Source organism: Falco biarmicus, chromosome 8, assembly GCF_023638135.1.
Source record: "Falco biarmicus isolate bFalBia1 chromosome 8, bFalBia1.pri, whole genome shotgun sequence".
Lineage (NCBI taxonomy): Eukaryota > Metazoa > Chordata > Aves > Falconiformes > Falconidae > Falco > Falco biarmicus.
The window spans coordinates 21,617,364-21,630,609 of record NC_079295.1 but is presented as its reverse complement, the minus strand read 5'-3'; the positions used below and the strand labels follow the sequence as shown (position 1 = coordinate 21,630,609).

Here is a 13,246-nt window from a genome sequence, read left to right as displayed (position 1 = left end):
TACTTCCACTTGCAGAATGAAGCTGAAGCTTTCTGAAGGAACACTATCAGCAATGCTCACCTATTCAAGTTCTAAACAGAGGGGCATTCATAGGAAATGTCCTTGAATTCTTGTATTTCTTGGCAATAGACAAATGCCTGATTATTCCATTTCTCACCAGCACAAACTAAGTTCTAATTGATTGGAGATGAAGAATGAAAGGTTCTGTGAGCCACATGGTTACACAGTTTACTTCTCAATTATGAGCTCTTTTTCAACTTTTATACACAAACCAAATGAAAATACCAGATACCAGACGTAATTTTTGAAAAACAAACATCATACTCCTGTATTTAGATAAAGAATATGAGAGGTAACAGAAAAGGGCAGGGTGACAATCCCATAGCATTCAAAGTGATGAAGGGCACACAATCCAAGATGCATTCACAGGTAATTCAATTAAAATCCAACATGTACCCTAGTTACACCAATGAAACTGAGCACAGGATCATAAGGACACCATCTAATTTGACAGGTTCAAGACACGCTAAGTAAACTGAGGTTCCAGGACATCCAAGTAATTCTTTTCAGAATATCCTTCTAATAAAGGAACAAATCAAGAATCCAGTCTTCTATGTTACTATCAAGTTGATACTAGGGCTTTAGCATACATAACTATTCTAGAGTTTAGTCTAGGGTTTATTTTACCAGTTTGAACCTAGAGCTATCATTCTTCAGAAATGCAGAATACATTCAGTTTCCCTTCTAAAAAACAGGTATGAAATTCTTTAATCATTTACAGAGCAGATTCCGCATGATGTATTGGAATACCTTCCACGCAAAGTGTACACACTGCTTCCTGAAGCACTCCCAGCTCAGCCCAGCCAAGGCAGCAAGCTGGCACCAGCTGGGACCAGTACAATTTCATGGCACTTAAATGAAAGTTAAATGGTGCAATGTACAAACACTAGTTCTCTAAATACTCTACAAATCATTAAAAAGCATTTGAGTATTGTACATGGGAATTTTAATCCCCAGCACCCTAGCTGGCTGCAAATTAATTCCTTTTGATGAAGTAACAGTCCTGTGTATTAGCAGTTTTATTCTGAAGCACTGCAAAAGGAGCCAGAACTTGCAACTCCACCATACTGATGTACTTGTTTTACACAGAGCCTACTGACCCACCAAATGCAAAATTGCTCAAATAAGTAACTGAATTGCTAGAAAAACACACTTTGATACGATCTGTTGAGGCAACAAAGGAAGGGAGGGGAGGAGGGAACAGACACGACCCAACCACAAATTTAGACAAGAGAATGTAGAAATAAAAAGAGTGCTCCTGGATTTCAAACCATCTTTAAATGCTTTAATAGCATTAAAATAGGAAGCCATTTTAAGCCATTAGGAAATTGTTTACCTTGATCTTCCCATTGGACTTTCACAAGTGAGTTCTCTGCCACTTTTTCCTTGGCATTCTCCTCTTCTTCTTGTGACCACTGCATGTGGTCCCTGCAAAAGACAGTTGAAGAACCAGCCTTTAAATAGCATTTTCCATAATCTTTTTTTAACAGGGAAAACAGTCACAAATTACCTACACTGTCTCAAGTACATTTTCTTTTTGAATGCAAGGAAATGACCACAAGGAGACTGACAGCTAAAAACTAAGTTTCAGCATATAATAGATAAAAGTTACTAGTTAGGTAAAACTGAAGTTATACTTGAGTATATATACTGTATATATATACTGTAGTAGTATGCATTTTTTTCTTAATAACAGAATTAACACATATCCTATAAATTGAGTGCCTGTATAAGAATGTATTTTGAGTGTCCCATTAGAGTTGTGTTTAGCTGAATAGAGTAACAGACCTATCAGCAAACATCCTGATGCAAGAAACTTCTCACATTACTAATGTTCATGATGAGGAACAAAGTTCATTTAGCAAAAGAATCAGCTGTTCCTGAAACAGGGAGCATAATCCACCTATTCAAGAAGAACAGGATTTTACTGATTTGGTGAATAGAGACAGAAAACATTGAGAAAAAAGAATGAGACATTCCTAAGAAAAGACAAACAGTGCTACAATGGCTCCAGTCTATGCTATCTTTATTTGTGTAAAGTGGTTAACAAAATGTTATTTTCCTTCATTAAATGGTCACAAAATCAAGCCAAGATCTGACCCTGATGATTAAACTGCCTTCCCTGCAGATTCTGTTTGGATCAGGCCACAATGGGGAGTGCCCAAAAACGTGCTGCTGGCAGCTCTTAAAAGCAAATCAGCTGTCCCTCCAAATCAATCAGTCTGAACAGTTTTAGAAATCAGATTAAATTCGATAATATAATTCATGTACGCTATTAGATCCTAATCCTACTGAAATTAATTAACTGAAAGCCTATGACTAAAATTCCATTGGTTACTATGGGAAAAGGAACAAGGTGCCAACTTGAAAAGAGTTAGTTGTCTTTAAAAGCTAACAAGCATCTTCCTGCTCCATACTTTGTGACATATAGATAATCTAATCCTTAGACCTTCACTGTTTCTCTTTTGTTAATTGTGGGAGGCTAATTGGTATGTATTTGTCTGCTTGCCTCAGACTTGATTTCCAAATCTGTACTGAAGTATTTCTCATTACTGTCCCCAGCAGGTTGCCTCTCCCCTTCCTGTATTTGTTCATATACCAAATGTTTCTGTGCAGTGTCAAGGCTCTGACAGATGTGCCGTAGTAGAATAAAACTGAATGACCAAAGCATTACTAGGCAGTCATCCTCTCGGAAAGACTTGCTTCCCTCAATGCCATCACCATTTTTGACCTTGCCTATTTCAGCAAGCTGAAACCAAGGACTATACAGATGACAACATTATAGCCAGCCCTTCCGACAGATGACTTGCTGTGGTGTAAGCTTTAGCTGAGTAATTTTAATCCATTATTGTGTGTCTGTCAGAGCCCTTAAAGGCTTTACACACAATATTATAGGTGCCTGAAGTCCATCATCATCATCAACATCTTTTTTTCCTTTTGCCCCTCCCTGGAAATTCATAAAGCTGAAGAAAGATCTTTTGGCTCTTTCCTATAAATTTCTATATGGAAGACCCCAAACACAGGACTGTAGCAGCATGTCTTGATCAAAATCCAAAGGACAGTGGACATAGCATAGTTCTTATGCAAACTGTTTACGTATTTTGGATGCTTCAAATGGGGCAGCTCCTTCAGCAATAGAAGTTGGCAGGAAAACAACACAGAAGAATTCTAAGCACAGAAGTTTTTAAATACAGAAGTGTTTTAAGCTAAGCATTGACAGCAGCAAAGCAAACTACCCATTTTAACCACACCAGATCTGTTAATATGAGTAGGCCTGACATGAGATTGAGTAATGCTACTTTCAGTTCAGCTTATTCAACATAGCCCTTTTCCATTAATTTGTTTGCTAACATAGGGTTTAATTATCTCTGAAAACAAACATATGAAAACTATGCCAGTTAACAACCTGAATAGAAGCAGACATTTTTTGCTCCAATGTTTAATATCATTCATTATTCTCTCTTGAAATGACAGAAAAGGACCACAGCAAATATCTAAAGCATTACTTTCCAGATTTAATTTGCTTAGTATTCCTAGCAGCAATGGTAGCAGCTTTTGGCTCCCTGCCAATTTACACACAGGCAAAAAGAAAGATGCCACTTTATGAAGTATCAAAGATGGTAAGTGGAAAACAAAATGATATAAATTTTCATAGCTGAATGCTAAGGTAGATGATTCTCTTATGCTCACCCTGCATGATCTAATATTTAGTTCAACCACCACTCATCCTGATCCCCCTTACCTCCCTGGTGAGACCCCGGCTGACTCAGCAAGTTCCAGATCCAAGGACCTCCTCTCACTTCATAGCCAGGTTCTTGATTTTTTAAGACCATTACAACTTCCATGCAACCTCTGCTCCCACTCAGTTTCACCTGTTTTCCCTTCTGAGATACATGGACGGATTCATCTGCAGATCCACTTTCTAAACAACCCTGTTCCTTGCAATCCCATCTTCACAATCCATCCCAACCACCTGCATCGTAGTTTGATAACTCTGTATTAGACTGTCACCAAAAGCTAGCAAGAAAATCTGAAGCAATACATGATCAGCTATTTGGCAGGAAATTAAAAAATGAAACAAAACTGAGTTTCATTGAGGTCCAATGTTACAGAAAAGGATGGCCTTTATCTTAAAATCTTTTCCTGCCTTGACTATATAGCCTACATTTGAACAAGCATTCACACAATTAAACGATTTTTCCACCTAGCAGGAGCTACTGAGTCTTGAAGATGCTTAAACACTATACTGCATATAGATTTATGAAACACTGAGACAAACTTCACACTCTTAACACAATAACTAGCCAGCTTCCAGCTTCCTTGACCAAGGAACTTACAGAAGTATAAATAACTCCACATTCGACCATAAGATAGCATGCGCTGAGGACCATGGCTTGGGGACATCTGGTTTAGAAAACAGTAACAGATGACAGATCTAGTTGCATATCTTACCTCATGAGTTAAGCCCAAATTTAGAGACTAAAAAGAATAATGAAGATATTAGTTTATTAACCAGAAGACAGTCTTCTGCATCATAGTCTTCTCTTAAGATGTTTTTATTCATCAGAATTTTATTAGAGAAACTTCTGAAATAATCTAATTAAAAAGTAAAATGGACCAACCAATAAATAAGATGGACTACTAAAAAGAATAATAGCTTCTAAAAAACCCAGCAAGTTGGAAACTTCATTTCAGAACAAAAGCTTGTCTATTAACCTCTGACAGTTGCCAGCAAGGGACAAGTCTTAAAAGAACTGAGGATTACTTTCATGAAGTAAAGTCCTGAAACTTGTCATCTGTTACTCCTATGTTATGTTAGCCATTGGTTATCATTAGCCACATCCAGTCCCATTTCTAATTTTGCTAAATCCTTGCTCTCAAAAATGTGTGTGGCAGAAATCAAAAATACACTTTAAAATAGTCCAGAAAATAATTTCTTGTATAGCTTCCAAATCCACCTCTTCTCATCAAGTATTCCTTGTTCTTAAGTTATGAATTATAAGAATAAAAATTCCTCATCTTCCAAATATCTTAGGTAGATACTTTTCTACTTTCTAGACAAATTTAGGTATTCCTATATCCTTCTGACACTTCCTGTATCACTTATTGTTTTGTATTCATCTCCATTCCATGGTCAAAAATCCTAGCCTTTTCAATCTCAATTTTCCCCCCGTGTTGACCAGCATTCTCACTCTTTTCTGAGCCCGCATTAATCATAAAAATACCATTCATAGATGGAGATGTACTGCAGCAAAACAGGGCAATTCTTATTTTTGTTAACCTTTACATGTTAATGTTTTCTCTGCTGTTACATCACTTATTTATGTTAAGATTCAGTTTACTTTTTTTTTTAACAGTTGTGCACTGTATGAAATCTCTCCTGAACTATCTGTAACATCTTCAGTATACCTTTAGGAGAACACAAGTAATTTGCATGTTCCTTTCAAAACAGTGTCAGTTTTAGAATACAGCACTAACCCAGCATGCAAATGCTGTTGTACTGAACTAGTACTCTCTGCCATTATAAAAAGCACAGGCTATCTTATCTCTACACCTTCTGTCTTCTAATTAATTACTGATCTATAACAATATTTTGTCTTTCATTCCGTGACTAACTATTGGCTCAGCAGATTTTTAGTCAAGACACTGAAAACTCATAACTGTCACATTACTTGTGACAATCTCAAGTTTTCTGTAATACTACCTTTACACAATTAGTGTAAGTAGACTTTACACTGTCTATTCTGGCAGTCCATTGTTATATATATATACACACACACACCCCCCATTATTCATCATAGTAAATACATAAAAATTTATGAAAATCAGTCTTGAAGAAACATCTCACCACATATTATGCTCAAAAACTTTAGAAGGATCAGTTAAAATCCGTGATCCAAGTGGAACAGCTGGGCGTCTACTACTTTGGTGCCTCTGCTGCATCTTGCTTTTTCTCAGACAGAAAGCAGAAAGCCTTGTAATGAAATTCATTTTGTTTAGAGACCTGAAAACACAATTAACTCAAATTACAGTTTTGCTGTAACTTAATTGTTTATGTCACTTACATGAGAAACTGGTCAAATAATTAAGCACCAATATCAGCTTTAGTAATAATATTTTACTGTAGTATCAATTTAAATGCTTTTTAGAAAACAGCAACATCCCTTTAGCACACTGAAAGCCCAAATAATCCCAAAGTAGGCTACTGGAATGAAACCAGTTGAAAGATGAATTATTTGGTATCATTTCAAGGTCTGTCAGGCAGATGAGAAAAAGATAATACACAATAAAACAAGAAACCAAGTTGACACTGTACCTTTAAGACAACAAGCAAGGACTGACCCGTAAAGAAACCACTTGTTCTAGTGGGTACACACTGTCACCAAGATTAACGTTTTTCACCCCACTCACTAGGTAACTCACTGGTCACCTGACTAGGTCTTCAAAAGATTTCATTCTAGAACTGTGACTCTGGTTTTATGCTTTTAGGTAGGAAATTAAAGATATTTTTTTTAACATGTAAACATTATGCACCAGAGAGACTTCCAAAATTTCTGCCATGTCTTCTTTTGATCTCTGTTCAATGCCCTCTTTGAAATGAGCGGGTTTAAATGTTGACTTCTATTCATGCATATTACAAAGTGCCTGAGGTTTTTCTATTACATGTACAATTCTGTCTTAAATTGCTATATTTTACTTTACTTGGAATCTCTTCATACAGTATTAATGAAAGATAACAAGTGTTTGTAGCTACTACCAGCATTTTGTATTGTTAGGGGGTATTTTTGTGTTCTGTTTTGGTTTGTTGGTTGGTTTTCTGCACTTTTTTGCATATTCTCATTAAGATAGCCTTTCTAGGAGATGAGTAAAACGAAATACCTCTCCTATTATACAATTTCCTGACGGGCCTTTGTTCTTTTTCCCTTCAGGTGCTCTGCATATGACTTTAAACGTTATTCTTAGTCCTATTTTTCTTTCCTGCCCCCCCCCCCCCTTTTTTTTTTTTGAGTGCTTCTGTATAAACCACACATACAAATTTAATGCACTAGAAATACAAAATGTAGTTATAAAAGAACAGGCACGAGACATTATTAGAAAACATTCTGTGCAAACTGGTTACAAACTCAAGATTTTTATCTTGCAGAAAACAATACTATTTCATCACAAGTATTGTGAACAATAAAAAAAAGAATAATTTGTACACATCAATACAAAACCTGGCAAAGGAATCACTTCAATTAAATGAACAATTCCTCATTTAAGGTGTACTTTTGAATGAGATATGCTTCAAAAAGGGCATTGTTTACTCATTTTAAGCCTACAGGAAAAAAACAAACAGGAAGAAATATTAATATTTCTTTTTATTTGTCAAAGATTAAATAAAATTAGGTTTGCTTTTTGGCTGTCAACGCCAAATAAATCCAGATAAATTTTGGCTGCTGGGACTGCAATGTTAGCAGTATATGGGGCATCACCATACAGAGAAAATCTAACATTTAGTCCTATTAAAAAATTAACCCCCCTTCTAATGTTAATGAGTTTGTTATGGCTCCTTCTTATTTTTTTAATGTGGCTCGGCAACTGAAACAATTCCAGTTTATACTTTAATTACTACAAACAGTTCATGCTTTGCTTTTGAAAATATGTATGCATTTTTCATAACACAACACATAATTATTAACATATAAGAGATATTATGAAATAGTAATTACGAGACATGAAAATTAAGACATCATGACTATTTCTGTAAGATGTGTAATTTACATAAAAGCAATGTTCTTGAAAACAAAAACAAACAGAAAATTCCCCAAAACCCCAAACCACAATCTGATATAAAATTATTATTATTAAATTATAGAAATGTGTGGATAAGGATTCCATGATTATGTTGCAGACTGTTTACAAATCCTCTTCCTCCTTCAATCATTCAAAAAGACCTGAGTTAGTATCTTGCATTTCCTGTGCCAGCATTGATACTCAACATAAAATACAGTGATTCAGCTGCTAGGCTAGTCACATAATTTTTCTTGGCTTTCTAAATATCTCAGTAAGAACATGAAAAGATGCACAGATGGGATTATAGTCAGATGACTAAGATGATCTTGCATCAGTAAAATCCAGAGGCAACTCTTTTTATGAAAATGTGATCCTTTGAGTGATAATTGCACCAATTTTTGCTGATACATTCTGAAACATCAAGAAAATGCAAGGAGAGCAGGGTAAGTCGAGTTCACTGTTATATCCGGTGTTAAATGTGAAGGAACTCCTTGGGGATGTGTATGTATATCCCTGAGAGTTAGTGTGATCCATAGATCATGAGATTAATAGGCAATCTGGTTACTAAAAGTTCAAAAAGCATCTAAATTACATTTTCAGAAGCAAGTCATTGCTCAATTGTTTCTCTAATTGATTTTGTTAATGAAACAGGCAAACACCCTTTTTCTTTGTCAGATAAGACGATCATACCCTGAAGCCATAGCAGCAGGAAATGTTGTCTGAAAGAATTAGGAGTTATTTCCTCATTCAGAGGGTCAGAAAGGCTTTATGTTTGATTATTCTTTAAGGATATCATCATGAAACTGAATTACATTAAAAATACCTACATTTTGTAGCAGCACAACTATTTTTCAGAAATAAACTTTAAAAGAAAAAACACACTTGGTAACCATGCTGAAAAGCAACATGGAAGGCTTTTTTTAACCTGTGGAGCACTGCCTTTTAGCCTTTAGAATTTTGTCATTATTATGAATACAGATCAGGTTCTCAGTTTAGTTGAGAAACTTTAAAAAAAAAAAAAACAGCCTTGAAACTCCTCTGCTCCTCCCCAAACAGTCTACACAGCACCTTTAGTACAGCTTTTTGAAGGCAGACATGCAGAAGAAAGCATACCCATGAAGCGCTAGCTAGCTATACCTGAAATAATACATTCCTAACTGATGTTAGCATTAAAACCTCTGAGCAGTTACATCCACCGAGGAAAAACTAAAGACAGAGGAGAAAAGAACTGTTGTAATCTTGTTTTTAAAATAGTGAATTTCACACCAAAGCATGCATAAGCCACTTAATTGAAGAGTAAAACCCTTGAGAAGTACCAGTTCTGAGAGAAGTCAGGGGTCAGGGGGAACACAACACATGGAAATAACTTGTTGGTTTTGTCCAAGAACCTAGTTCAGTGAACTTATTGGATGAAAACATTTTGAAATTTGACTCATCTCCACCTACAAAGCTAACAACTTCTTCCATCTCCAGTAACTAAGCTTACTTGTAGAGTCTCTGTTATAAAGAAAAAACGCCCCTATATTAGGAAGATTATGTGCAGCTTATGTTACAGTTCTAGACTGAAAAGTATTCTGGAAACAATGAACTTCATACAATTACTTCTGCTTGGCACCTAGAAGCTTATCTACACAATACTTGACAATTAATCCCCAGTGCTCTCCTGTGAAGCATAGCTGACCTGTTTTATCACCATCAAACGCTACCAAAACTCAGAACACCTTGCCACTTGCATAAGTTTTGTGTAATCAGTGACATAAAGTTAAAAATTCTTCAAGATAATGGTAAGACAGTGGTTATTTTTTACATACATACATCTTAATATTTCAAATCAAGGCAGGGGGACAACGATGACTTTACTGTCAACCGCATTCATTCATTAAGTGAACACTTAATGCTATTCTACACTACAAACATGCCCTCTTGGGGCTTCATGATTTCTCTTTCAATGATATACTTAAAATTATGCACATTTGAAACAATAGGATATTTCACAACTTCTCAAACTCAGCAGATCTAAAACTCTCAAGTTTTTTTCCTTCTCATGCATCATCTCCAGTAACGATGCAGACCTCCCTGTGGGCACACAGCAACTTCTGCAGAGAACTGACTCCCAAGGGGAAAAGAAAAACAAAAACAAAAAGGTATTTAAATTTATTCTGACTCCTGTAGAGACAGCACAGTTAACATCACTTAAAAAACAACAGCAGATAAAAACAAACAAACCCTACCAGATACAATTTCAACCGCATGTACAGAAATATTCAGTAAGAAGATCCTGTTCTTACACCACCTGCCAGGTGGCCTGTTAAATAGTCAAGCAAAGAGGAAACAGTTTATACAGTGGTAGAGGGACAGAGGGAGATAAAACAAGTCATTTACTGAAAACGTTTACCTGAATCACCATGCATCCAGAAGATCAGCAACAGAACTTGAAGGTATGTTATCTGGGATTAAAAAAAAACCACAAAACTATGTAGGTACTACACAATCACTTCTAAAAGTAAGAAAGCAGACAAACAGCTGCTAGGGATAAACAGAGAGCTAGAAGCCCTTGAGAATTAAAAAAAAATTATTATTTAATATCCTAATTTTGTATTTATTGAGCATTTTTTCACAGCCACTATTCTCCATCATGATACTCGTGTTGGAATTATTCTGCTATATAAACTATTTTTGCAATATCTTATGAAACTACAGGTTTTATAATTGTATTTTTATTCTTTTATTTTTAAGAAGCAATCATACCATTCCTATAAAAAAGGGAAAATGTTCTTCCATTGAGACTATGAACTATGGCATTAATTCTTGATGGCATATGCATCTATTGATCTCAGAAAACAGTGGAAGCAAAGAAAGCCTTCTCCTCAATACCGAGGGAATGAGCTATGCTAGTTAATCTGTTTTTAAGTAATGAAGACAGTTTGAAAAAATGCAACTAAAGATAAAATAATGGCAACTGCAAAATCAGAGACACAAATGGCCAACAAGGAAGAAAGAAACAGCTACCTTAGAAAGACAGATTTACTGAATCTTTAATCAATTTATGTGAACATGAAATAACTAACAGAAGCATTTTATTTTAATTGTATGGATGGAATTCAGGTGCTACAGGCAACTAATGTAATTTGTTCTATCCTAAACTAAACCTGAGTTCCTATTTGTTTTTTCACTTGCAAAGGCAGGTGATAAAACATTATGATAGAAGCTCATTAAAAAAATGCTAACTCAAGAAAATCAGTATTTTAAGGAAATGTAGGAATTTTGCTGACACTTTGATATATTCAAACATTTTTATTTTTTGAATCATGGAGAGATTTTGTTTTGATCAGGACAAGTTTTTTTTGAAATTGCATCATTTCAATTTATAATATGGATGTTCTGACTTAACTATCAAAGGCTATTTTACCTTTAAAATGAAGCTTTAATAAAGTATTTTAACTGAATTTAAGACACTGAATCCAAGATACTTCAACTTGTGAAGAATACTTTCATTCCAACTGAAGCTCAAACTATATTTCAATATTCTAGAATCGTTCTTGGAATGGAATTTCTACTTTTGTACTTAATCTGTTTATAACAACATTTTCAGTGTTAATTGTCCTCCTGTTCCCTGTTTGTAACACCTACTAAAGGCACACTCAGAAATAGTGCAACTAAAATAATTTGAATAATTAAAATCAAGAAGATACCAGTCACTCAGTACAAATTTCTTAGATATTGCATGACATAAAAAGCCAAATTCATAAATAATTCCTTAGGCTACAATTCGGTAAATACCTGTACATTTGTTTAATTTAACAGACAAGTTGTCTTCCCACGTAACCATGAGTGTTGGTAGGATATGGGATTTAAGTATGGAAGCATTCTGTGTAATCCTCTACTTTTTCCCCCTTCTTCCATGAGGTAATTCCTATCTTTTCCTGTTACTTACACAGCAAAATACAACACAAAGCTGATTTACTAGATTAATCTACTCACAAGTCTAACATCAAGAGCAATGGTAAACATAGCTCAGAAATAAGGATTCCTAGTTAACCTGTGCACCCTCTGCTGGCTGGTGCTTAGAGAGGAAGAAGAAAAAAAACAACTAAAAAAAAAGCTGTTTTGACTTTATGTATAGATAGATAGGCCCAGTGAACATCCATCTAAGTCTCTAAATATATCTTTCAATCACTTAAATTGTTTTTCAACCCTATTTTCTACAAAATACTGGACATGTAACTGTGTTGCCTAACCACCACATTTTTCTTTTATTAAAGATGCTGAAAGTAGAGATAGAGCAAGATGCATTTAACTACTATCACTGGAGACCCTCGTTCATTTACATCCCTGGCAAGACTCCAGATGTCCACGAGGACTTTGCTTAGGTGCAACCTGCCCTGTCAGCTCTGAAGTCACTGGCAATGCTGCAGATCCAGCTAACAGTATGCTCCTCTAACGTCCTCTTCAGAGGAGCAACTGCAGCCACTGTGTTTGCGAGTTTAGCTCACTTCATAGCAATAATTGCAAAGCCCCAGCAAACCAGGGGAACCTTTCTTTTGTTACAGCATCAGCAAAGACTAAAGGTTCCGCTCAGAGATCCTGAAGGAGAGACAGAAACAGATAAAAGATCAGCAGCTTCCACGTTACCCCGCTTGGGCGCCTGGCCTCTGGCAAGGAAGGGACACGAGTTTTTCCACAGACTTCAGGGGCTCTGCTGGCAAGTGGCTCGCGAGGGCAGTGACAACTTTTGGGATGCAGCTCTAAAAATATAAAAACCAAGTGTCACACATCTGAAGACTTGCTGGCGACCCCGGAGTTTTAAACAAACCCTTTCAGCCCACCCCTCACCCCGGGTGCGGGTACCCTCAGACCGCCACCGCGGCACCCCAACTGCCGCGGGCGTCCCCCGCCCTCCGCCAGAGGGCGCCACCCGCCCCGCCGCCGGGGGCTCACCCCAGCGGGAGGGCATGGAAAGAAAAAAAGATAAAGGTTCCCGCTTTGCTTGCGCTGAGCTGTCACTAGTAGAACCTTCCCGCCTTTTTTGATCAAAAAATCAGCGCGTAAAATGCTTCCACTGACACGCTCCGCACAGCGACGCGCGCTGCGTTTACTCCGCTCCCTTCAGCGCAGCGCAAGGCAGCGGGGCCCGGCCTGGGGCAGCGGGCCCGGGGCGTGGGCGGGAACGGCGGCTCTCACCGACCCCCGTGCAGCGACCCTCCTCCTGCCCCGCGGGCCCCCGGCCGGCCCGGCACCTCCACCTGCTCCCGGCCGGCTCAGCCCGGCCCGCCCCGGGCGGCGCCCGCCGCGCCTGGCCTGAGGGAGCGGGCGGGCCGCGGCGGGGCATGGCGGGAGGCGTAGTCCGCCCGCGCCGCGCAGCTCCGCCGGCGAAAACTACAGTACCCGGCGGGCGGCGGGGGGAGGCGGT

General features: G+C 37.5%; 1 protein-coding gene across 16 annotated transcripts in view; it reads right to left on the bottom strand.

The window, feature by feature from the left end:
• METTL8 (methyltransferase 8, tRNA N3-cytidine) overlaps positions 1-13,246 on the bottom strand; it is a 35,083-nt gene that overhangs the window by 21,498 nt on the left and 339 nt on the right. For 4 of the 16 annotated variants that reach the window (XR_008823489.1, XM_056348952.1, XM_056348947.1 and 1 more), the window contains exons 1-6: positions 13,222-13,241; positions 12,469-12,581; positions 10,232-10,283; positions 10,068-10,141; positions 5,909-6,064; positions 1,397-1,488 (exon numbers count right to left, since the gene is read on the bottom strand). Coding sequence is in view for 15 of the 16 variants with exons in the window: in XM_056348952.1 (XP_056204927.1) it covers positions 1,397-1,488; positions 5,909-6,051 (235 nt within the window). In the remaining variant the exon portion in view is untranslated. The other 12 variants (XM_056348950.1, XM_056348946.1, XM_056348939.1 and 9 more) reach the window with 10 other exon arrangements.